The following is a 27,500-nucleotide window of genomic DNA, read 5'->3' on the forward strand; positions in this document are numbered from 1 at the left end:
CTATTAGAGACAGAGAGACAGACAGACAGACAGACAGAGATGAGAGGTTAGGGTCATCTCTATTAGAGACAGAGAGACAGACAGACAGACAGACAGAGATGAGAGGTTAGGGTCATCTCTATTAGAGACAGAGAGACAGACAGACAGACAGACAGAGATGAGAGGTTAGGGTCATCTCTATTAGAGACAGAGAGACAGGCAGACAGACAGACAGAGATGAGAGGTTAGGGTCATCTCTGTTAGAGACAGAGAGACAGACAGACAGAGATGAGAGGTTAGGGTCATCTCTGTTAGAGACAGAGAGACAGACAGACAGACAGACAGAGATGAGAGGTTAGGGTCATCTCTGTTAGAGACAGAGAGACAGACAGACAGAGATGAGAGGTTAGGGTCATCTCTATTAGAGACAGAGAGACAGACAGACAGAGATGAGAGGTTAGGGTCATCTCTATTAGAGACAGAGAGACAGAGAGACAGAGATGAGAGGTTAGGGTCATCTCTATTAGAGACAGAGAGACAGAGAGACAGAGATGAGAGGTTAGGGTCATCTCTATTAGAGACAGACAGACAGAGAGACAGAGATGAGAGGTTAGGGTCATCTCTATTAGAGACAGAGAGACAGACAGACAGACAGACAGAGATGAGAGGTTAGGGTCATCTCTATTAGAGACAGAGAGACAGACAGACAGACAGACAGAGATGAGAGGTTAGGGTCATCTCTATTAGAGACAGAGAGACAGACAGACAGACAGACAGAGATGAGAGGTTAGGGTCATCTCTATTAGAGACAGACAGACAGACAGACAGAGATGAGAGGTTAGGGTCATCTCTATTAGAGACAGACAGACAGACAGACAGAGATGAGAGGTTAGGGTCATCTCTATTAGAGACAGAGAGACAGACAGACAGACAGACAGAGATGAGAGGTTAGGGTCATCTCTATTAGAGACAGACAGACAGACAGACAGACAGACAGACAGACAGACAGACAGACAGACAGACAGACAGACAGAGATGAGAGGTTAGGGTCATCTCTGTTAGAGACAGACAGACAGACAGACAGAGATGAGAGGTTAGGGTCATCTCTATTAGAGACAGAGAGACAGACAGACAGAGATGAGAGGTTAGGGTCATCTCTATTAGAGACAGAGAGACAGGCAGACAGAGATGAGAGGTTAGGGTCATCTCTGTTAGAGACAGAGAGACAGGCAGACAGAGATGAGAGGTTAGGGTCATCTCTGTTAGAGACAGAGAGACAGACAGACAGAGATGAGAGGTTAGGGTCATCTCTGTTAGAGACAGAGAGACAGACAGACAGAGATGAGAGGTTAGGGTCATCTCTATTAGAGACAGACAGACAGACAGACAGAGATGGGAGGTTAGGGTCATCTCTGTTAGAGACAGAGAGACAGGCAGACAGAGATGAGAGGTTAGGGTCATCTCTGTTAGAGACAGAGAGACAGACAGACAGAGATGAGAGGTTAGGGTCATCTCTGTTAGAGACAGAGAGACAGGCAGACAGAGATGAGAGGTTAGGGTCATCTCTATTAGAGACAGACAGACAGACAGACAGAGATGAGAGGTTAGGGTCATCTCTATTAGAGACAGAGAGACAGACAGACAGACAGACAGAGATGAGAGGTTAGGGTCATCTCTATTAGAGACAGACAGACAGACAGACAGACAGACAGACAGACAGACAGACAGACAGACAGACAGACAGACAGACAGACAGAGATGAGAGGTTAGGGTCATCTCTGTTAGAGACAGACAGACAGACAGACAGAGATGAGAGGTTAGGGTCATCTCTATTAGAGACAGAGAGACAGACAGACAGAGATGAGAGGTTAGGGTCATCTCTATTAGAGACAGAGAGACAGGCAGACAGAGATGAGAGGTTAGGGTCATCTCTGTTAGAGACAGAGAGACAGGCAGACAGAGATGAGAGGTTAGGGTCATCTCTGTTAGAGACAGAGAGACAGACAGACAGAGATGAGAGGTTAGGGTCATCTCTATTAGAGACAGACAGACAGACAGACAGAGATGGGAGGTTAGGGTCATCTCTGTTAGAGACAGAGAGACAGGCAGACAGAGATGAGAGGTTAGGGTCATCTCTGTTAGAGACAGAGAGACAGACAGACAGAGATGAGAGGTTAGGGTCATCTCTGTTAGAGACAGAGAGACAGGCAGACAGAGATGAGAGGTTAGGGTCATCTCTGTTAGAGACAGAGAGACAGACAGACAGAGATGAGAGGTTAGGGTCATCTCTATTAGAGACAGACAGACAGAGATGAGAGGTTAGGGTCATCTCTATTAGAGACAGACAGACAGAGATGAGAGGTTAGGGTCATCTCTATTAGAGACAGACAGACAGAGATGAGAGGTTAGGGTCATCTCTGTTAGAGACAGAGAGACAGACAGACAGAGATGAGAGGTTAGGGTCATCTCTATTAGAGACAGACAGACAGAGATGAGAGGTTAGGGTCATCTCTATTAGAGACAGACAGACAGAGATGAGAGGTTAGGGTCATCTCTGTTAGAGACAGAGAGACAGACAGACAGAGATGAGAGGTTAGGGTCATCTCTGTTAGAGACAGAGAGACAGACAGACAGAGATGAGAGGTTAGGGTCATCTCTATTAGAGACAGACAGACAGAGATGAGAGGTTAGGGTCATCTCTATTAGAGACAGACAGACAGAGATGAGAGGTTAGGGTCATTTCTATTAGAGACAGAGACACAGACAGACAGAGATGAGAGGTTAGGGTCATCTCTATTAGAGACAGACAGACAGAGAGACAGAGATGAGAGGTTAGGGTCATCTCTATTAGAGACAGAGAGACAGACAGACAGAGATGAGAGGTTAGGGTCATCTCTATTAGAGACAGAGAGACAGAGAGACAGAGATGAGAGGTTAGGGTCATCTCTATTAGAGACAGAGAGACAGAGAGACAGAGATGAGAGGTTAGGGTCATCTCTATTAGAGACAGACAGACAGAGAGACAGAGATGAGAGGTTAGGGTCATCTCTATTAGAGACAGAGAGACAGACAGACAGAGATGAGAGGTTAGGGTCATCTCTGTTAGAGACAGAGAGACAGACAGACAGAGATGAGAGGTTAGGGTCATCTCTGTTAGAGACAGAGAGACAGACAGACAGAGATGAGAGGTTAGGGTCATCTCTATTAGAGACAGAGAGACAGAGAGACAGAGATGAGAGGTTAGGGTCATCTCTGTTAGAGACAGAGAGACAGACAGACAGAGATGAGAGGTTAGGGTCATCTCTATTAGAGACAGACAGACAGAGAGACAGAGATGAGAGGTTAGGGTCATCTCTATTAGAAACAGAGAGACAGACAGACAGAGATGAGAGGTTAGGGTCATCTCTATTAGAGACAGACAGACAGAGAGACAGAGATGAGGTTAGGGTCATCTCTATTAGAGACAGAGAGACAGACAGACAGAGATGAGAGGTTAGGGTCATCTCTATTAGAGACAGAGAGACAGAGAGACAGAGATGAGAGGTTAGGGACATCTCTGTTAGAGACAGATAGACAGACAGACAGAGATGAGAGGTTAGGGTCATCTCTATTAGAGACAGACAGACAGAGAGACAGAGATGAGAGGTTAGGGTCATCTCTATTAGAGACAGAGAGACAGACAGACAGAGATGAGAGGTTAGGGTCATCTCTATTAGAGACAGACAGACAGAGAGACAGAGATGAGAGGTTAGGGTCATCTCTATTAGAGACAGAGAGACAGACAGACAGAGATGAGAGGTTAGGGTCATCTCTGTTAGAGACAGAGAGACAGACAGACAGAGATGAGAGGTTAGGGTCATCTCTATTAGAGACAGAGAGACAGAGAGACAGAGATGGGAGGTTAGGGTCATCTCTATTAGAGACAGAGAGACAGAGAGACAGAGATGAGAGGTTAGGGTCATCTCTATTAGAGACAGAGAGACAGAGAGACAGAGATGAGAGGTTAGGGTCATCTCTATTAGAGACAGAGAGACAGACAGACAGAGATGAGAGGTTAGGGTCATCTCTATTAGAGACAGAGAGACAGAGAGACAGAGATGAGAGGTTAGGGTCATCTCTATTAGAGACAGAGAGACAGACAGACAGAGATGAGAGGTTAGGGTCATCTCTATTAGAGACAGAGAGACAGACAGACAGAGATGAGAGGTTAGGGTCATCTCTATTAGAGACAGACAGACAGACAGACAGACAGACAGACAGACAGACAGACAGACAGACAGACAGACAGACAGACAGACAGACAGACAGGCAGGCAGTCAGGCAGGCAGGCAGACAGACAGACAGACATTGAGAGGTACCGGATCCTGGTAAATGGGTTCCGAGAGGCTCAAATGAAGCGGTGGTTTTGTAGAACACTGGTTCTGTAGAACACTGGTTTTGTAGAACACTGGTTCTGTAGAACACTGGTTCTGTAGAACACTGGTTTTGTAGAACACTGGTTTTGTAGAACACTGGTTCTGTAGAACACTGGTTTTGTAGAACACTGGTTCTGTAGAACACTGGTTCTGTAGAACACTGGTTCTGTAGAACACTGGTCACTGGTTCTGTAGAACACCGTCTCTTCACACATCAATCCAGGTTTCAGTGATTTCATTTTCCAAAGACCAAATCTCCTGCCTTTGTTCACCACTGGCCAAGTTCATGACAGCAGTGTAAACAACAACATACAGTAATACCCAGGAAACCCAGAGAAGGACTGAGGTATGGGTCACCTTCAGTTCTGTCAACTCAAATTCCATTCAAACTATCGAAATCATATATATATATATATACTATATATACAGTGCCTTGCGAAAGTATTCGGCCCCCTTGAACTTTGTGACCTTTTGCCACATTTCAGACTTCAAACATAAAGATATAAAATTTTATTTTTTTGTGAAGAATCAACAACAAGTGGGACACAATCATGAAGTGGAACGACATTTATTGGATATTTCAAACTTTTTTAACAAATCAAAAACTGAAAAATTGGGCGTGCAAAATTATTCAGCCCCTTTACTTTCAGTGCAGCAAACTCTCTCCAGAAGTTCAGTGAGGATCTCTGAATGATCCAATGTTGACCTAAATGACTAATGATGATAAATACAAGGAACAAGGAACACACCAGGCAGGTCCGAGATACTGTTGTGAAGAAGTTTAAAGCCGGATTTGGATACAAAAAGATTTCCCAAGCTTTAAACATCCCAAGGAGCACTGTGCAAGCGATAATATTGAAATGGAAGGAGTATCAGACCACTGCAAATCTACCAAGACCTGGCCGTCCCTCTAAACTTTCAGCTCATACAAGGAGAAGACTGATCAGAGATGCAGCCAAGAGGCCCATGATCACTCTGGATGAACTGCAGAGATCTACAGCTGAGGTGGGAGACTCTGTCCATAGGACAACAATCAGTCGTATATTGCACAAATCTGGCCTTTATGGAAGAGCGGCAAGAAGAAAGCCATTTCTTAAAGATATCCATAAAAAGTGTCGTTTAAAGTTTGCCACAAGCCACCTGGGAGACACACCAAACATGTGGAAGAAGCTGCTCTGGTCAGATGAAACCAAAATTGAACTTTTTGGCAACAATGCAAAACGTTATGTTTGGCGTAAAAGCAACACAGCTCATCACCCTGAACACACCATCCCCACTGTCAAACATGGTGGTGGCAGCATCATGGTTTGGGCCTGCTTTTCTTCAGCAGGGACAGGGAAGATGGTTAAAATTGATGGGAAGATGGATGGAGCCAAATACAGGACCATTCTGGAAGAAAACCTGATGGAGTCTGCAAAAGACCTGAGACTGGGACGGAGATTTGTCTTCCAACAAGACAATGATCCAAAACATAAAGCAAAATCTACAATGGAATGGTTCAAAAATAAACATATCCAGGTGTTAGAATGGCCAAGTCAAAGTCCAGACCTGAATCCAATCGAGAATCTGTGGAAAGAACTGAAAACTGCTGTTCACAAATGCTCTCCATCCAACCTCACTGAGCTCGAGCTGTTTTGCAAGGAGGAATGGGAAAAAATTTCAGTCTCTCGATGTGCAAAACTGATAGAGACATACCCCAAGCGACTTACAGCTGTAATCGCAGCAAAAGGTGGCGCTACAAAGTATTAACTTAAGGGGGCTGAATAATTTTGCACGCCCAATTTTTCAGTTTTTGATTTGTTAAAAAAGTTTGAAATATCCAATAAATGTCGTTCCACTTCATGATTGTGTCCCACTTGTTGTTGATTCTTCACAAAAAAATACAGTTTTATGTCTTTATGTTTGAAGCCTGAAATGTGGCAAAAGGTCGCAAAGTTCAAGGGGGCCGAATACTTTCGCAAGGCACTGTACATGAATCTCCTGAGCTTAAATGAGATTGACCTTTAACCCAGACAGAAACTCCCAACACTTCTCATTGGCTAAACAAGCTGCATCCCTCCATAACAATATTGGTTTACGACGAGCAACGAGATATTTTACCGTTTACTATGTACTCTCTAAGCTTCACACACACACACACACACACACACACACACACACACACACACACACACACACAGACACACACACACACACACGTATTTGGGTTCAGGAGTTGACAGTCCCAGTGCGTTGTCTAAACGGTATGCTGTGCTTTACGAACCCTGTCATTAGAATGCTGGCCTGGCTCCCACTGTGGAATGGAAGGGAGGGAGGGAGGGTGCTGGCCTGGCTCCCACTGTGGAATGGAATAGACATGGAGAATACTTCTCTTCCTCTTACTCAGCAAGTCAGAGAGGGAGGGAGGGAGGGAGGGAAAGGGGGGGGTGCTGGCCTGGCTCCCAATGTGGAATGGAATAGACATGGAGAATACTTCTCTTCCTCTTACTCAGCAAGTCAGAGAGGGAGGGAGGGAGGGAGGGAGGGAGGGAGGGGAGGGGAGGGAGGGAGGGAGGGAGGGAGGGAGGGAGGGAGGGGAGGGAGGGGTGTGTGTGTGTGTGTGTGTGTGTGTGTGTGTGTGTGTGTGTGTGTGTGTAACCAGGAAGCTGCCAGTGAGATGGAGTGTGTAACAGGATTATAGGTGAATTAAATTAGCTTATTTACAGTAACAATAGTCAGTCTCTCTCTCTTTCTCTCGCTCTCTCTCTCTCTCTGTCTCTCAATTCAATTCAGTTCAAGGGGCTTTATTGACATGGGAAACATGTGTTAACATTGCCAAAACAAGTGAGGTAGATATTATACAAAACTGAAATAAACAATACAAATGAACAGTAAACATTACACATACAGAAGTTTCAAAACAATAAAGACATTACAAATGTTATATAATGTTTATATACAGTGTTGTAACAATGTACAAATGGTTAAAGTACAAAAGGGAAAATAAATAAGCATAAATATGGGTTGTATTTACAATGGTGTTTGTTCTTCACTGGTTGCCCTTTTCTTGTGGCAACAAGTCACACATCTTGCTGCTGTGATGTCACACTGCGGAATTTCACCCAGTAGATATGGGAGTTTATCAAAATTAGATTTGTTTTCGAATTCTTTGTGGATCTGTGTAATCTGAGGGAAATATGTGTCTCTAATATGGTCATACATTGGGCAGGAGGTTAGGAAGTGCAGCTCAGTTTCCACCTCATTTTGTGGGCAGTGAGCACATAGCTTGTCTTCTCTTGAGAGCCATGTCTGCCCACGGCGGCCTTTCTCAATAGCAAGGCTATGCTCACTGAGTCTGTACATAGTCAAAGAGCATAGTCAAAAAATCTCTCTCTCTCTCTCTCTCTCTCTCTCTGTCTCTCTCTCTCTGTCTTTCTCTCTGTCTCTCTCTATCTTTCTCCCTCTCCCGTGAGCCAGGTTAGGAGAGGAGGGAAAGTGTGTGTGTTGGACCAGCCAGGCTGGAGTGTCTGTCTGTATCAACACAGCATAACAGTAATGAGTATGTTTACATACACACTAATATTAAACTGATAATGGCAGTAGGTTGATTATGCAATAGACCATGTAAACATCTTACATCAGCGTAAACACGGTCATAACCACAGTAAGTATGGGCCTGGTTTTTAAATGATTAGGACATGTAAACATCTTAAATCAGCGTAAACAAGGTCATAACCACAGTAAGTATAGGCCTGGTTTTTAAATGATTAGGACATGTAAACATCTTAAATCAGCGTAAACAAGGTCATAACCACAGTAAGTATAGGCCTGGTTTTTAAATGATTAGGACATGTAAACATCTTACATCAGCGTAAACAAGGTCATAACCACAGTAAGTATGGGCCTGGTTTTTAAATGATTAGGACATGTAAACATCTTACATCAGCGTAAACAAGGTCATAACCACAGTAAGTATAGGCCTGGTTTTTAAATGATTAGGACATGTAAACATCTTAAATCAGCGTAAACAAAGTCATAACCACAGTAAGTATGGGCCTGGTTCTCTGAGCTATCTTTTAAATGATTAGGACATGTAAACATCTTAAATCAGCCTAAACAAAGTCATAACCACAGTAAGTATGGGCCTGGTTCTCTGAGCTATCTTTTAAATGAATAGGACATGTAAACATCCTAAATTCCAGAGGTGTATTTGATCTGAACATGTGCCAGCATCAGCCGAGCGAGTTCAGAACAACTTTAGATATCCATCTTAGAAATAGTTCACACAAATAAAGTTTACGTCCAAACTCAGAATCAAATATCACAAATAAACTGTAGGTGGTCCTCTTGTCCAGGTGGGGGAGGGCAGTGTGGAGAGATATTGAGATTGTGTCATCTGTGGATCTGCTGGGGAGGTATGCAAATTGGAGTGGGTCTAGGGTTTCTAGTGTTTCTGGAGATGACGTGTGCCATAACCAGCCTCTCAAAGCACTTCCTGATTTACAGATGTGAGTGCTACAGGGTGGGAGTCATTGTGGCACGAAGCCTTGGAGTTATTAGGAACAGGAATGATCCTGGTTATCTTTAAACATGTAGGGATTACAGACTGGGACAAGGAGAGGTTGATCTGCACATGCTCTGACAGACTGGGACAAGGAGAGGTTGATCTACACATGCTCTGACAGACTGGGACAAGGAGAGGTTGATCTACACATGCTCTGACATACTGGGACAAGGAGAGGTTGATCTACACATGCTCTGACAGACTGGGACAAGGAGAGGTTGATCTGCACATGCTCTGACATACTGTGACAAGGAGAGGTTTATCTGCACATGCTCTGACAGACTGGGACAAGGAGAGGTTGATCTACACATGCTCTGACAGACTGGGACAAGGAGAGGTTGATCTACACATGCTCTGACAGACTGGGACAAGGAGAGGTTGATCTACACATGCTCTGACAGACTGGGACAAGGAGAGGTTGATCTACACATGCTCTGACAGACTGGGACAAGGAGAGGTTGATCTGCACATGCTCTGACAGACTGGGACAAGGCGAGGTTTATCTGCACATGCTCTGACATACTGTGACAAGGAGAGGTTTATCTGCACATGCTCTGACAGACTGGGACAAGGAGAGGTTGATCTACACATGCTCTGACAGACTGGGACAAGGAGAGGTTGATCTACACATGCTCTGACAGACTGGGACAAGGAGAGGTTGATCTACACATGCTCTGACAGACTGGGACAAGGAGAGGTTGATCTGCACATGCTCTGACAGACTGTGACAAGGAGAGGTTGATCTGCACATGCTCTGACAGACTGGGACAAGGAGAGGTTGATCTGCACATGCTCTGACAGACTGGGACAAGGAGAGGTTGATCTACACATGCTCTGACAGACTGGGACAAGGAGAGGTTGATCTGCACATGCTCTGACAGACTGGGACAAGGAGAGGTTGATCTGCACATGCTCTGACAGACTGGGACAAGGAGAGGTTGATCTACACATGCTCTGACAGACTGGGACAAGGAGAGGTTGATCTGCACATGCTCTGACAGACTGGGACAAGGAGAGGTTGATCTGCACATGCTCTGACAGACTGGGACAAGGAGAGGTTGATCTACACATGCTCTGACAGACTGGGACAAGGAGAGGTTGATCTGCACATGCTCTGAGAACGCGCCCTGGAATACAGTCCAGTCTTGTGAGCGTTGACCTTGCTCACGTCTGGATTCGGAGAGAGAGATCACCCAGTCTTCTGGTTCGGTGGGTGGGGGCATGTCATGCCAAATAGTGTCCCCCTCTACGTCACAATCGGATTCTATGAGTTCTAACTTCTGTTGCTAGGGCTGTTGCTAAAACACTAATAGTTTATGGAATCCCATTGTGATGTAGAGCGGGACACTATTTGGCATGACAGGCCCTCACGCACGGTACAGTGTTGTTGTGGTTGTCGAAGCATAAAATGAGTTGAGTTTGTCTAGAAAAGAGGCATGGTTGGGCAGGTCACAGCTGGGTCTTCCTTTGTAATCTGTAATGGACTGTAGTCCCTGTCACATCACAGCTGGGTCTTCCTTTGTAATCTGTAATGGACTGTAGTCCCTGTCACATCACAGCTGGGTCTTCCTTTGTAATCTGTAATGGACTGTAGTCCCTGTCACATCACAGCTGTCTCTTGTTCCCCACCCCCCCCCCCCCCCCCCCCCCTTTTCTCAGTGCTGGAGTGGGCCGGACTGGTTGTTTCATCGTGATTGACGCCATGGTGGAGCGAATCAAACACGAGAAGACAGTTGACATCTACGGTCACGTGACCCTCATGAGGTAAATGGGAGGTTGAATCCCTTCTTTGGGGGGGGGGGGGGGATCTATCATCCAACAAGCGTTCATTTTCAGAACGTTGAACCAATTGCCACTGTAGGAACAGACATTATATTAATTATATTATAATGTTTTTTTTAATCATATTTTTCAGACTCTTTTCAGTAAATGCTAACTAAATGCTAACTGAAACCAGGACTCTGTGATTACCAGTGTTACCAGTAAATGCTAACTGAAACCAGGACTCTGTGATTACCAGTGTTACCAGTAAATGCTAACTGAAACCAGGACTCTGTGATTACCAGTGTTACCAGTAAATGCTAACTGAAACCAGGACTCTGTGATTACCAGTGTTACCAGTAAATGCTAACTGAAACCAGGACTCTGTGATTACCAGTGTTACCAGTAAATGCTAACTGAAACCAGGACTCTGTGTTTACCAGTGTTACCAGTAAATGCTAACTGAAACCAGGACTCTGTGATTACCAGTGTTACCAGTAAATGCTAACTGAAACCAGGACTCTGTGTTTACCAGTGTTACCAGTAAATGCTAACTGAAACCAGGACTCTGTGATTACCAGTGTTACCAGTAAATGCTAACTGAAACCAGGACTCTGTGATTACCAGTGTTACCAGTAAATGCTAACTGAAACCAGGACTCTGTGATTACCAGTGTTACCAGTAAATGCTAACTGAAACCAGGACTCTGTGTTTACCAGTGTTACCAGTAAATGCTAACTGAAACCAGGACTCTGTGATTACCAGTGTTACCAGTAAATGCTAACTGAAACCAGGACTCTGTGATTACCAGTGTTACCAGTAAATGCTAACTGAAACCAGGACTCTGTGATTACCAGTGTTACCAGTAAATGCTAACTGAAACCAGGACTCTGTGATTACCAGTGTTACCAGTAAATGAACCCTGACTGAAACATTCAACTTTTAGGTCCCAGCGGAACTACATGGTGCAGACGGAGGATCAGTACGCCTTTATCCACGACGCGCTGCTGGAGGCCGTCGCCTGCGGCAACACCGAGGTTCCGGCGCGGAACCTTCACGCCTACATCCAGAGACTGACCCAGATAGAACCGGCGGAGAACGTCACGGGCACGGAACTGGAGTTCAAGGTGCGTTGTCAAGGTTCTAGGGTTCTGTGGTGCTGTTCTAGGGGGAAAATAAATGTTGTGTCTGTGAGATCCAGGGCCTGCGTACCTCTTTGCCCGGGTTCAAATCAAATATTTAAATATTGATCCTTTATTTTGTGCGGCGACAGCGAGAGTCATCAATTTCAGATAAAATGTCAGAGCAAAACAGCACCCCTCTGTCTCAGTATGTGTAGACCATGTATCTGATGTCTCAGTATGTGTAGACCATGTATCTGATGCTGTCTGGACAGTGAAACAGCGCCCCCTCTGTCTCAGTATGTGTAGACCATGTATCTGATGCTGTGTGGACAGTGAAACAGCGCCCCCTCTGTCTCAGTATGTGTAGACCATGTATCTGATGCTGTGTGGACAGTGAAACAGCGCCCCCTCTGTCTCAGTATGTGTAGACCATGTATCTGATGCTGTCTGGACAGTGAAACAGCGCCCCCTCTGTCTCAGTATGTGTAGACCATGTATCTGATGCTGTGTGGACAGTGAAACAGCGCCCCCTCTGTCTCAGTACGTGTAGACCATGTATCTGATGCTGTCTGGACAGTGAAACAGCGCCCCCTCTGTCTCAGTATGTGTGGACAGTGAAACAGCGCCCCCTCTGTCTCAGTATGTGTAGACCATGTATCTGATGCTGTGTGGTCAAGAAGGGTATAACATGTTAACGCGGTGACATGTCGTACTCTTTTCTCGGTGAGATGGAAACATCATGACTTGTTGTCACATTAATGCCACATTAAAAGGTCCATCCATTTCTCCAATTAAATGACATGTACTTTCCTCTAAAAAACCTGTAAAGAAACGTGTAGGACAATAGGAGGTTCCGTTTCCCCTTGTGGAAATGAAATGCCCGTCTAACTGATTCCCTTCTGACCGCCGGCCCTGGTGAGAGCTCAGTGTTCCATCGACTTCCTGTAGTTCCCTCTCTAATGAGCTGTTGTTCTTTCTCACCCGAGTCAAGCAACGGCCAGTCTGTGTGTGTGTGTGTGTGTGTGTGTGTGTGTGTGTGTGTGTGTGTGTGTGTGTGTGTGTGTGTGTGTGTGTGTGTGTGTGTGTGTGTGTGTGTGTGTGTGTGGTTTCGCTGACGCAGGATAAAGTCTGGTTCACATGTGTGTGTCGAGACAGCCAGGGGGCCTGTGGTTTCCTCTCCCACTTCTCTTCTCCTCTCCGTCTCTTCTCTTCTCCCCCCCCCCTTCCCCCTTCCTCCTCCTCCCCCTCCTCCCCCTCTCTTCCTCCTCCTCCACCTCTCTTCTCCCCCCCTTCCCCCTTCCTCCTCCTCCCCCTCTCTTCCTCCTCCTCCCCCTCTCTTCTCCCCCCCTTCCCCCTTCCTCCTCCTCCCCCTCTCTTCCTCCTCCTCCCCCTCTCTTCTTCCCTCTCTCCTCCTATTTGTTAGACTCTGTGCAAACTGAACTGTATAGCGGTCATACTCTGTTCTACCATGTCATGATATAATTCATTATGTCATGTGATATTTTCTTATGAATTGTCAAGCCATATCTTATCTTGTTATAACACACTATGTCATGACATATCGCGTCCCACAGCATCTAGCCAATGCTATGGTCAAGCTTAAATATTAAGTCGTGCACTGTTCTGTTCTGCTGTGTCATTCTATGTCACATTATTACATGATGTGTAGCTATGTCACATTATAACACCCTATGTCACCACCCTCCCCTTCATAGTGCTTGACCAGTGTGAAGGGCCACACTTCCCTTCTCCTCGCATGTCATATCTCGTGATATAATGTGACATAGCATTACATATTGTAACACCCTATGTCATCTGCCCTCCCCCTCCATAGCGGTTGGCCAGTGCGAAGGCCCACACTTCCCTTCTCCTCGCATGCCATATCTCGTGATACAATATGTAATGCTATGTCACATTATAACACCCTATGTCATCTGCCCTCCCCCTCCATAGCGGTTGGCCAGTGCGAAGGCCCACACCTCCCTTCTCCTCGCATGTCATATCTCGTGATACAATATCTAATGCTATGTCACATTATAACACCCTATGTCATCTGCCCTCCCCCTCCATAGCGGTTGGCCAGTGCGAAGGCCCACACTTCCCTTCTCCTCGCATGTCATATCTCGTGATATAATGTGACATAGCATTACATATTGTAACACCCTATGTCATCTGCCCTCCCCCTCCATAGCGGTTGGCCAGTGCGAAGGCCCACACTTCCCTTCTCCTCGCATGTCATATCTCGTGATACAATATGTAATGCTATGTCACATTATAACACCCTATGTCATCTGCCCTCCCCCTCCATAGCGGTTGGCCAGTGCGAAGGCCCACACCTCCCTTCTCCTCGCATGTCATATCTCGTGATACAATATGTAACGCTATGTCACATTATAACACCCTATGTCATCTGCCCTCCCCCTCCATAGCGATTGGCCAGTGCGAAGGCCCACACTTCCCTTCTCCTCGCATGTCATATCTCATGATACAATATGTAACGCTATGTCACATTATAACACCCTATGTCATCTGCCCTCCCCCTCCATAGCGGTTGGCCAGTGCGAAGTCCCACACCTCCAGGTTTGTGAGTGCCAACCTGCCGTGTAACAAGTTCAAGAACCGTCTGGTGAACATCATGCCCTACGAGTCCACCAGGGTCTGTCTGCAGCCAATCAGAGGAGTGGAGGGGTCAGACTACATCAACGCCAGCTTCATAGACGGATACAGGTGAGGAGGGAGGGGGTCAGACTACATCAACGGCAGCTTCATAGACGGATACAGGTGAGGAGGGAGGGGGTTAGACTACATCAACGGCAGCTTCATAGACAGATACAGGTGAGGAGGGAGGGGGTCAGACTACATCAACGGCAGCTTCATAGACGGATACAGGTGAGGAGGGAGGGGGTCAGACTACATCAACGGCAGCTTCATAGACAGATACAGGTGAGGGGGGGAGGGGGTCAGACTACACCAACGGCAGCTTCATAGACAGATACAGGTGAGGAGGAAGGGGGTCAGACTACATCAACGGCAGCTTCATAGACAGATACAGGTGAGGGGGAGGGGTTCAGACTATATCAACGGCAGCTTCATAGACAGATACAGGTGAGGGGGGAGGGGTTCAGACTATATCAACGGCAGCTTCATAGACAGATACAGGTGAGGGGGGAGGGGTTCAGACTATATCAACGGCAGCTTCATAGACAGATACAGGTGAGGAGGGAGGGGGTCAGACTACACCAACGGCAGCTTCATAGACAGATACAGGTGAGGAGGGAGGGGGTTAGACTACATCAACGGCAGCTTCATAGACAGATACAGGTGAGGAGGGAGGGGGTTAGACTACATCAACGGCAGCTTCATAGACAGATACAGGTGAGGAGGGAGGGGGTCAGACTATATCAACGGCAGCTTCATAGACAGATACAGGTGAGGAGGGAGGGGGTCAGACTACATCAACGGCAGCTTCATAGACAGATACAGGTGAGGAGGGAGGGGTTCAGACTATATCAACGGCAGCTTCATAGACAGATACAGGTGAGGGGGGGAGGGGGTCAGACTACATCAACGGCAGCTTCATAGACAGATACAGGTGAGGAGGGAGGGGTTCAGACTATATCAACGGCAGCTTCATAGACAGATACAGGTGAGGGGGGGAGGGGGTCAGACTACATCAACGGCAGCTTCATAGACAGATACAGGTGAGGGGGGGAGGGGGTCAGACTACACCAACGGCAGCTTCATAGACAGATACAGGTGAGGGGGGGAGGGTCTTACGGTAGCAGCCAACTTTAAACAATCAAAGACATTTCTTCCGAAAACAGCAGATATTTATTTGAAATTGTCCATTGATTGGATGTGTCCATTGATTGGATGTGTCCATTGATTGGATGTGTCCATTGATTGGATGTGTCCATTGATTGGATGTGCCCATTGATTGGATGTGTCCATTGATTGGATGTGTCCATTGATTGGATGTGTCCATTGATTGGATGTGTCCATTGATTGGATGTGTCCATTGATTGGATGTGTCCATTGATTGGATGTGTCCATTGATTGGATGTGTCTATTGATTGGATGTGTCCATTGATTGGATGTGTCCATTGATTGGATGTGTCCATTGATTGGATGTGTCCATTGATTGGATGTGTCCATTGATTGGATGTGTCCATTGATTGGATGTGTCCATTGATTGGATGTGTCCATTGATTGGATGTGTCCATTTATTGGATGTGTCCATTGATTGGATGTGTCCATTTATTGGATGTGTCCATTGATTGGATGTGTCCATTTATTGGATGTGCCCATTGATTGGATGTGTCCATTGATTGGATGTGTCCATTGATTGGATGTGTCCATTTATTGGATGTGTCCATTGATTGGATGTGTCCATTTATTGGATGTGTCCATTGATTGGATATGTCCATTGATTGGATGTGTCCATTGATTGGATGTGTCCATTGATTGGATGTGTCCATTGATTGGATGTGTCCATTGATTGGATGTGTCAATTTATTGGATGTGTCCATTGATTGGATGTGTCCATTTATTGGATGTGTCCATTGATTGGATGTGTCCATTTATTGGATGTGTCCATTGATTGGATGTGTCCATTGATTGGATGTGTCTATTGATTGGATGTGTCCTTTGATTGGATGTGTCCATTGATTGGATGTGTCCATTGATTGGATGTGTCCATTGATTGGATGTGTCCATTTATTGGATGTGTCCATTGATTGGATGTGTCCATTTATTGGATGTGTCCATTGATTGGATGTGTCCATTGATTGGATGTGTCCATTTATTGGATGTGTCCATTGATTGGATTTGTCCATTGATTGGATGTGCCCATTGATTGGATATGTCCATTGATTGGATGTGCCCATTGATTTGATGTGTCCATTGACAAAAACATTTGTATAGGACATATAAGAGAGGATAGAAATAGTTATTGTAGTACAGTGCTACTCAAACCTCTCCTCCGGGACTCCATCAGTACCATAGCTATATTATTATAGATACACCTCTCCTCAGGGACTCCATCAGTACCATAGCTATATTATTATAGATACACCTCTCCTCAGGGACTCCATCAGTACCATAGATATATTATTATAGATCAACCTCTCCTCAGGGACCCCATCAGTACCATAGATATATTATTATAGATAAACCTCTCCTCAGGGACTCCATCAGTACCATAGATATATTATTATAGATAAACCTCTCCTCATGGACTCCATCAGTACCATAGATATATTATTATAGATAAACCTCTCCTCAGGGACTCCCAGATGTTTCAGCGTGTTGTTAAAGCCCCTGAACTATCTCACATGATTCACCTAGTCAAGGACTTGATGATTAGTTGAATCAGGTACTAGTTCTGGAATAGATCAAACACATGGAAGGGCTGGGGGTTCCTGAGGAGAGATTTGGAGCGGGTGGGAGTCCTGAGGAGAGGGTAGAGAATGGCTGGGAGTCCTGAGGAGAGGTTTGGAATGGCTGGGAGTCCTGAGGAGAGGTTTGGGATGGCTGGGAGTCCTGAGGAGAGGTTTGGAATGGCTGGGAGTCCTGAGGAGAGATTTGGAATGGCTGGGAGTCCTGAGGAGAGGGTAGAGAACGGCTGGGAGTCCTGAGGAGAGGTTTGGAATGGCTGGGAGTCCTGAGGAGAGGTTTGGGATGGCTGGGAGTCCTGAGGAGAGGTTTGGAATGGCTGGGAGTCCTGAGGAGAGATTTGGAATGGCTGGGAGTCCTGAGGAGAGGTTTGGAATGGCTGGGAGTCCTGAGGAGAGGTTTGGAATGGCTGGGATTCCCGAGGAGAGGGTAGAGAATGGCTGGGAGTCCTGAGGAGAGGGTAGATAATGGCTGGGAGTCCTGAGGAGAGGGTAGAGAATGGCTGGGAGTCCTGAGGAGAGGTTTGGAACAGCTGGGATTCCTGAGGAGAGGTTTGGAACAGCTGGGAGTCCTGAGGAGAGGTTTGGAACGGCTGGGGGACAGATATGTCACCCAGATATCTACAGTAGACTGCTGTCACCCAGACATAAACAGTAGATTGTCACCCACAACATCTACAGTAGACTGCTGTCACACAGACATACACAGTAGACTGTCACCCACAACATCTACAGTAGACTGCTGTCACCCACAACATCTACAGTAGGCTGCTGTCACCCAGACATATACAGTAGACTGTCACCCACAACATCTACAGTAGACTGTCACCCATAACATCTACAGTAGACTGCTGTCACCCACAACATATACAGTAGACTGTCACCCACAACATCTACAGTAGACTGTCACCCACAACATCTACAGTAGACTGCTGTCACCCACAACATATACAGTAGACTGTCACCCACAACATCTACAGTAGACGGTCACCCACAACATCTACAGTAGACTGCTGTCACCCAGATATATACAGTAGACTGTCACCCAGATATATACAGTAGACTGTCACCCACAACATCTGCAGTAGACTGGTGTCACCCACAACATCTACAGTAGACTGCTGTCACCCACAACATTTACAGTGGACTGCTGTCACCCACAACATCTACAGTAGACTGCTGTCACCCACAACATCTACAGTAGACTGCTGTCACCCACAACATCTACAGTAGACTGCTGTCACCCACAACATCTACAGTAGGCTGCTGTCACCCAGACATCTACAGTAGACTGTCACCCACAACATCTACAGTAGGCTGCTGTCACCCAGACATCTACAGTAGACTGTCACCCACAACATATATTTTAGACTGCTGTCACCCACAACATTTACAGTGGACTGCTGTCACCCACAACATCTACAGTAGACTGCTGTCACCCACAACATCAACAGTAGGCTGCTGTCACCCAGACATCTACAGTAGACTGTCACCCACAACATCTACAGTAGACTACTGTCACCCACAACATCTGCAGTAGACTGGTGTCACCCACAACATCTACAGTAGACTGCTGTCACCCACAACATTTACAGTGGACTGCTGTCACCCACAACATCTACAGTAGACTGCTGTCACCCACAACATCTACAGTAGACTGCTGTCACCCACAACATCTACAGTAGACTGCTGTCACCCACAACATCTACAGTAGGCTGCTGTCACCCAGACATCTACAGTAGACTGTCACCCACAACATCTACAGTAGGCTGCTGTCACCCAGACATCTACAGTAGACTGTCACCCACAACATATATTTTAGACTGCTGTCACCCACAACATTTACAGTGGACAGCTGTCACCCACAACATCTACAGTAGACTGCTGTCACCCACAACATCAACAGTAGGCTGCTGTCACCCAGACATCTACAGTAGACTGTCACCCACAACATCTACAGTAGACTACTGTCACCCACAACATCTACAGTAGACTGCTGTCAGCCAGACATCTACAGTAGACTACTGTCACCCAGACATCTACAGTAGACTGCTGTCACCCACAACATCTACAGTAGGCTGCTGTCACCCACAACATCTACAGTAGACTGCTGTCACCCAGACATCTACAGTAGACTGCTGTCACCCAGACATATACAGTAGACTGCTGTCACCCAGACATCTACAGTAGACTATTGTCACCCACAACATCTACAGTAGACAGCTGTCACCCACACATCTACAGTAGGCTGTCACCCACAACACCTGCAGTAGACTGCTGTCACCCACACATCTACAGTAGGCTGCTGTCACCCACAACATCTACAGTAGACTGCTGTCAGCCAGACATCTACAGTAGACTGTCACCCACAACATCTATTTTAGACTTCTGTCACCCAGACATCTATAGTAGACTGTCACCCACAACATCTACAGTAGACTGCTGTCACCCACACATCTACAGTAGGCTGTCACCCACAACATCTACAGTAGACTGCTGTCACCCAGACATATACAGTAGACTGCTGTCACCCAGACATCTACAGTAGACTATTGTCACCCACAACATCTACAGTAGACAGCTGTCACCCACACATCTACAGTAGGCTGTCACCCACAACACCTGCAGTAGACTGCTGTCACCCACACATCTACAGTAGGCTGCTGTCACCCACAACATCTACAGTAGACTGCTGTCAGCCAGACATCTACAGTAGACTGTCACCCACAACATCTATTTTAGACTTCTGTCACCCAGACATCTACAGTAGACTGTCACCCACAACATCTACAGTAGGCTGCTGTCACCCAGACATCTACAGTAGACTGTCACCCACAACATATATTTTAGACTGCTGTCACCCACAACATTTACAGTGGACTGCTGTCACCCACAACATCTACAGTAGACTGCTGTCACCCACAACATCTACAGTAGGCTGCTGTCACCCAGACATCTACAGTAGACTGTCACCCACAACATCTACAGTAGACTACTGTCACCCACAACATCTACAGTAGACTGCTGTCAGCCAGACATCTACAGTAGACTACTGTCACCCAGACATCTACAGTAGACTGCTGTCACCCACAACATCTACAGTAGGCTGCTGTCACCCACAACATCTACAGTAGACTGCTGTCACCCAGACATCTACAGTAGACTGCTGTCACCCAGACATATACAGTAGACTGCTGTCACCCAGACATCTACAGTAGACTATTGTCACCCACAACATCTACAGTAGACAGCTGTCACCCACACATCTACAGTAGGCTGTCACCCACAACACCTGCAGTAGACTGCTGTCACCCACACATCTACAGTAGGCTGCTGTCACCCACAACATCTACAGTAGACTGCTGTCAGCCAGACATCTACAGTAGACTGTCACCCACAACATCTATTTTAGACTTCTGTCACCCAGACATCTATAGTAGACTGTCACCCACAACATCTACAGTAGACTGCTGTCACCCACACATCTACAGTAGGCTGTCACCCACAACATCTACAGTAGACTGCTGTCACCCAGACATCTACAGTAGACTGCTGTCACACACAACATCTACAGTAGACTACTGTCACCCAGACATATACAGTAGACTGTCACCCACAACATCTACAGTAGGCTGCTGTCACCCAGATATCTACAGTAGACTGCTGTCACCCAGATATCTACAGTAGACTGCTGTCACCCAGACATCTACAGTAGACTACTGTCACCCACAACATCTACAGTAGGCTGCTGTCACCCACAACATCTACAGTAGACTGCTGTCACACACAACATCTACAGTAGACTACTGTCACCCAGACATATACAGTAGACTGTCACCCACAACATCTACAGTAGGCTGCTGTCACCCAGATATCTACAGTAGACTGCTGTCACCCAGATATCTACAGTAGACTGCTGTCACCCAGACATCTACAGTAGACTACTGTCACCCACAACATCTACAGTAGGCTGCTGTCACCCACAACATCTACAGTAGACTGTCACCCACAACATCTGCAGTAGACTGCTGTCACCCACAACATTTACAGTGGACTGCTGTCACCCACAACATCTACAGTAGACTGCTGTCACCCACAACATCTACAGTAGACTACTGTCACCCACAACATCTACAGTAGACTGCTGTCACCCACAACATCTACAGTAGACTGCTGTCACCCACAACATCTACAGTAGACTACTGTCACCCACAACATCTACAGTAGGCTGCTGTCACCCACAACATCTACAGTAGGCTGCTGTCACCCACAACATCTACAGTAGACTGCTGTCACCCAGATATCTACAGTCTGTAGTGTCTGTCTCAGTCTCCCCAGTTTACCTGATTACCTGCCAGCTTACCTGATTGTCACAGAGACATCTCCTTCTCTCTCTCTCCCCCTCTCCACTATCTCCTTCTCTCTCTCTCCCCCTCTCCACTATCTCCTTCTCTCTCTCTCCCCCTCTCCCCTCCGTTGCGGGGTTAAAACTGGGAAAAACGTAACTTTATTAAAATCCGCCGTGACCTATCGTAGCTCACCATAGCTACCATCCCCTACTGGATTGGCTGACAGCGGCTGTTGATACGTAGCACTACCTAGCATGCTTGCTGGCTTGTTAGCACCCACATGAGGGCTAAGGCCATGTTGCTTGTATAGTGTAAACGCCCGCTGAGCTTTAGCCCAGGCACAGACCAGTTTACACAAGACAATAATGATGCCCTCAAATATTCATCAACGTGGGGGGGGGGGGGGTCAACAACCCACCAGCAGTTAGCGTTTACTATGTGTCAAACTTGATCACAATGATGTGCCTTAAGTGGCACCCTATTCCCTATATAGTGCACTACTTTAGACCAGAGCCCTATGGCACCCTATTCCCTATATAGTGCACTACTTTAGACCAGAGCCCTATGGCACCCTAGTCCCTATATAGTGCACTACTTTAGACCAGGGCCCTATGGAGAAATAGGGAGCCACTTGGATCAGAGCCATAGAAATGAGGTCTAACAGGTTCCAGAGCCTCAGTGTTGTCACGGTGACATTTAACCATGACTTTGACACGGTGAACTGAACTGAAATGAATCAACACTGTTTTCTCCACGGTGGTGTGTACCCTAATCCACCGTAACAGATAGACTGAAGGCTAGAATACACGGAATTAGTAGCCGCGTAAAAGACAGGTGTTTCCCACAGAAATCAGAGACCGGACAGATTTCCGATTCCGATTTCCGATGCCAAACTCTGTCGGTTATTTGCTGCAACACTGCTAATAACTGAGAGAGAGAGACAGAGAGAGAGAGAGAGAGAGAGACATATATATATATATATATATATATATATATATAGAGAGAGAGAGAGAGACATATATATATATAGAGAGAGAGAGAGAGAGAGAGATATGCTTTTCACAGAGTCAGACCAGACTGGTTTTATTGGAATGTCAAGTCTGGCAGATCTTGTCATTGACTCGTTTATTTGCTGCAACACTGCTAATAACTGCGTCCGGTTAACGGTTGGCACCACAATCTCTCTCTGAGGTTATTCACGACATGAAGGAGCGTGGCTTTAAAACAGGAAGAAACATGGTGTATAATATATCATCGATTGGATGATGTTATGTTTTATTGTGGTTCTGGTCTTACCCTGACTGTCCATTGTTCGTACGGAGAGTCACTGCATCAACCTGCCTCTGTTGCTTGTCTTCCTGTTTTCTGAGACGACCTTCTGTCTGACGGTGTCTGAGGTACAGGTGACTACGTCATCGCACCGTGGCAAGAGACGAGCCAAAGTGCATTCCAGGCCCTGCTACATTTACAGACTTTTCATTGCATGAAACCATGTCACGTCATTGACTGTGCAGTCTGGCGTCAGATTGCTGTGGTAGATGATGTGGTTAGCTGATATGTTTACTCACCTGTCCAGGTGTTGTGAGAGCTGGGCAGGTGTCTGTAATGTAGTCATCCTGGAACGCACCCTATCCAGGTGTTGTGAGATCTGGGCAGGGGTCTGTAATGTAGTCGTCCTGGAACGCACCCTATCCAGGTGTTGTGAGAGCTGGGCAGGGGTCTGTAATGTAGTCATCCTGGAACGCACCCTATCCAGGTGTTGTGAGAGCTGGGCAGGGGTCTGTAATGTAGTCATCCTGGAACGCACCCTATCCAGGTGCTGTGAGAGCTGGGCAGGGGTTTGTAATGTAGTCATCCTGGAACGCACCCTATCCAGGTGCTGTGAGAGCTGGGCAGGGGTTTGTAATGTAGTCATCCTGGAACGCACCCTATCCAGGTGCTGTGAGCGCTGGGCAGGGGTTTGTAATGTAGTCGTCCTGGAACGCACCCTATCCAGGTGCTGTGAGAGCTGGGCAGGGGTCTGTATTGTAGTCATCCTCTACAAGGGTGGGCAGTTCCAGTCCTCGAGGGCCTGATTGGTGTCACAGTTTTGCCCCAGCTAACACACCTGACTCCAAAAATCACCTAATCATGATCTTCAGTTTCGATGCAATTTGATTAAACAGCTGTGTTTGCTAGGGATGGGGACAAGTGTGACACCTCGAGGACTGGAGTTGCCTACCCATAACATTATTCAAAATAAATTCAAAACAAACATTTATTTAATTGTTTTTTTTAGTTTATAAACATATTTTCTGGAGATATATATAAAAACAAGGGTAGATACAGTTTTTGAAAAAGACATTTATATCAATTTCTTTAACAACAAGGGGAGAAAATATCATACATAGAGATTGACCCAACAAGCTAAATAATACCCAGCATGCAATATTTCAATAATATTCAAACAAAACCCATTCCATTCCATTGACAATTTTAAAATTTTATATTTAACCGTTGTTTAACCAGGCGAGTTGGTTAAGAACACATTCTTATTTACAATGACGACCTGGAGTCCTGTATATACAGGTGATAAATATAATGATGACCTGGAGTCCTGTATATACAGGTGATAAATATAATGATGACCTGGAGTCCTGTATATACAGGTGATAAATGCAATGATGACCTGGAGTCCTGTATATACAGGTGATAAATATAATGATGACCTGGAGTCCTGTATATACAGGTGATAAATATAATGATGACCTGGAGTCCTGTATATACAGGTGATAAATACAATGATGACCTGGAGTCCTGTATATACAGGTGATAAATACAATGATGACCTGGAGTCCTGTATATACAGGTGATAAATATAATGATGACCTGGAGTCCTGTATATACAGGTGATAAATATAATGATGACCTGGAGTCCTGTATATACAGGTGATAAATATAATGATGACCTGGAGTCCTGTATATACAGGTGATAAATATAATGATGACCTGGAGTCCTGTATATACAGGTGATAAATGTAATGATGACCTGGAGTCCTGTATATACATGTGATAAATATAATGATGACCTGGAGTCCTGTATATACAGGTGATAAATGCAATGATGACCTGGAGTCCTAAATATCCCTTTCACACACAGACCAAAATCCCACTAATTTACCAGGCCTGCATGTTTTATTCCAGGTTATTAGTATATCTGAAATGGATAGGGTGTGAAAACAACACATGGAGAAATAAAAACCACTAGTCATGGTTCCTGCGTTTTCACAGACCCTGGAACCAAAATGCAGGTTTGAGTCTGTGTGAATGGTTCTCTGCTTCATTAACACTTCCATTGTTTAAAACCTCCCTAATTTGAACTGCAAACAGCCCCCATGGTTTAACAGTGTCCCCACCCTTCCCAATCGACCAGTTACCCTCTGATATGTATAAAAGGGGTTCACCACCCAAAATGTATTTACTTAACTAGGCAAGTCAGTTAAAGAACAAATTATTATTTACAATGACGGCCTACCCCCCCCCCCCCCCCCCGTCAAACCTGGACGATGCAATTGTGCGCCGCCCTGTGGGTACTCCCAATCACAGCCCGGTTGTGATACAGCCTGGAATCGAACCAGGGTCTGTAGTGACGTCTCTAGCAACTGAGATGTAGTGACTTAGACCGCTGCGCCACTCGGGAGTGGCCACTAAAGGCTTCGATGAAAGGGGCTCATATAAACATGGCCTTAGATTTTTTTGTTTTTTACAGGTAGCACATCTACTGTCTGAAATGGGTAATAAACATTTAGAGACTATATCTCCTCTGCTGACATTGTATCTGAGATTCTTTCCCCTTGATTAGCCGGTCTGGTGGGATCCACAACCACTAAGGACAGCAGCGAGATCAGAAAGATCCATATTAAAATCCACACCGTGAAATAACTCAGAGTCCATCTCCCGAACCACGTGGCGCACATGGCCCCCAGTGTGGCCCCCAGTCTCCCTGCCTTCCCGTAGCTGCTACTGCTGCGCCTTAGAGCCGCAGACAGAGCCACCCCCGCAGCCGCCGCCGGACCAAACAGAGCCCCCATCGTGCCCCAATGCCCCAGGATAGACTGGGACTTTAAGGCTGCTAATATCCCTGTTCCTATGCCTGCTGCCGCCCTCAGTTTGACTGCTCCTTTACCGAACTGAACCGACACCCCTGCGGCCAACGCAGCCATGAAAGGAGACACGACGATGAAGATGACTTTCACAGCCATTTCTACCGTGTATTGGTACACGGTGAGGACGTCAGTCAGTTCTCCAACGGCTGTTTCCAAGAGGAACCCCACACCTCCGCAGATAGCAGAGGTCCCCATCAGAACCACTGTTACGACCGCTGCCACCTCCGTAGCGTCCGGCTCCGTCTCCCCGGCCTTCCTGATTGCCATGGAGGCAGCGAGGCACAGTATTCCTCCTACTGCCATGGGCAGAAACAACATCAGGAACATTGCTATCAAGAGGGTCAGGAAGGTGACGAGCCCTTTGTCTGCCTCTGATTCTCCCTTGTTAATGTCTTCTGGTGGAGGCCCCAGGCCACCGAGTTCTGCCGCCATTGTGGAGGACAGAAGGTAACCTCCAGGTACGCCAGAGATGAAGCCCAGCACCGCTGCTCCTACGGCTTTCCAGATATCTATCAGGAGAGGGGGAGAGGGGGAGAGAGGGGGGGGGGGAGAGGGAGAGAGAGGGGTGGAGAGAGGGAGGGAGGGAGAGAGAGGGGTGGAGAGAGAGGGAGGGAGAGACAGAGAGAGGGGTGGAGAGAGAGAGAGGGAGAGACAGAGAGAGAAAGAGGGAGAGAGAGAGAGGGGGGGGGGAGAGGGGCGTGAACAGGGGTGGGGGTGAGAGAGGGAGAGAGAGAGAGAGAGGGAGAGAGAGAGGGAGGGAGAGAGAGAGAGAGAGACAGAGAGAGAGGGAGGGAGGGAGAGAGAGACAGAGAGAGAGAGAGGGAGAGAGAGAGAGGGAGAGAGAGAGGGAGGGAGAGAGAGAGAGAGGGCGTGAACAGGGGTGGGGGTGAGAGAGAGAGAGAGAGACAGAGAGAGAGAGGGAGAGAGAGAGGGAGGGAGAGACAGAGAGAGAGAGAGAGAGAGACAGAGAGAGAGAGAGAGAGAGAGAGAGAGGGAGGGAGAGCGAGAGAGAGAGAGAGGGCGTGAACAGGGGTGGAGGTGGGAGGGGTAGAGAGAGAGGGGGGTGGGGGTGAGAGGGGTACAGAGCAGACCTGGGTTCAAGTACTATTTAAATATCTCAGTTACTTTCACATACATTTGAAGTATGTATTCGGATACCTTAAAATAAATACATTCATTTGAAAAGTATTAGAACAATGCCAATACACAGGCTCAAATACTCTCCCATGCATTTAACCCAGGTATTTGAAATAAGTATTTGAAAATACTTTTAAAATACAATTTGGTTGACTATTTTTTTTAATTTTTTTTTTACAAATAACCATTACAATACTGAAATAAAAGTCCTTGTTTTGGGCTGTGGATTTGAAAATACTCAAAAACACAGGGAAAAAAATATTTTAAATACTAGAGACTCTTATACATATTAACCAGGGCTGGTGGAGAGGGAGGGGGAGGGAGAGGGAGAGGGAGAGGGAGGGGTTGGGGGAGGGAGTGTTTGGGGGAGGGAGGGGTTGGGGGAGGGAGAGGAAGGGGTTGGGGGAGGGAGGGGTTGGGGGAGGGAGAGGGAGGGGTTGGGGGAGGGAGGGGTTGGGGGAGGGAGAGAGGGAGGGAGAGGGAGGGGTGGGGGGAGGGAGGGAGAGAGAGAGGTGGGGGGGGTGAGAGGAGAAGACAATAGATACATGTTTATTAAGAAGCCAGTCAACATCAGTTTAATATACAACTAGCATGGCACATTCCTAACAAATAACCACGGATTCTGACAGGACAGTCTGAGACATGGTAGGACGG

The 27,500-nt window shown here is 46.6% G+C and overlaps 2 protein-coding genes across 2 annotated transcripts in view; one reads left to right on the forward strand and one right to left on the reverse strand.

Moving 5' to 3' along the window:
* LOC110519863 (receptor-type tyrosine-protein phosphatase delta) overlaps positions 1–27,500 on the forward strand; it is a gene marked incomplete at its 5' end in the record, with an annotated part of 90,362 nt that overhangs the window by 50,822 nt on the left and 12,040 nt on the right. The window contains 3 exon segments of the mRNA XM_036972934.1: positions 10,597–10,701; positions 11,645–11,825; positions 14,371–14,549. Of these exon segments, the coding sequence (XP_036828829.1) occupies positions 10,597–10,701; positions 11,645–11,825; positions 14,371–14,549 (465 nt within the window).
* The window catches only part of LOC118947859, a 4,566-nt gene continuing 2,246 nt past the window's right edge, over positions 25,181–27,500 (reverse strand). Inside the window, exon 2 of the mRNA XM_036972890.1 lies at positions 25,181–26,218. Coding sequence (XP_036828785.1) covers positions 25,356–26,218 — 863 coding nt within the window. The 3' untranslated portion in view covers positions 25,181–25,355. The remainder of the gene's footprint in view (positions 26,219–27,500) is intronic.

Source organism: Oncorhynchus mykiss, unplaced genomic scaffold (assembly GCF_013265735.2).
Source record: "Oncorhynchus mykiss isolate Arlee unplaced genomic scaffold, USDA_OmykA_1.1 un_scaffold_212, whole genome shotgun sequence".
Classification (NCBI taxonomy): Eukaryota; Metazoa; Chordata; class Actinopteri; order Salmoniformes; family Salmonidae; genus Oncorhynchus; species Oncorhynchus mykiss.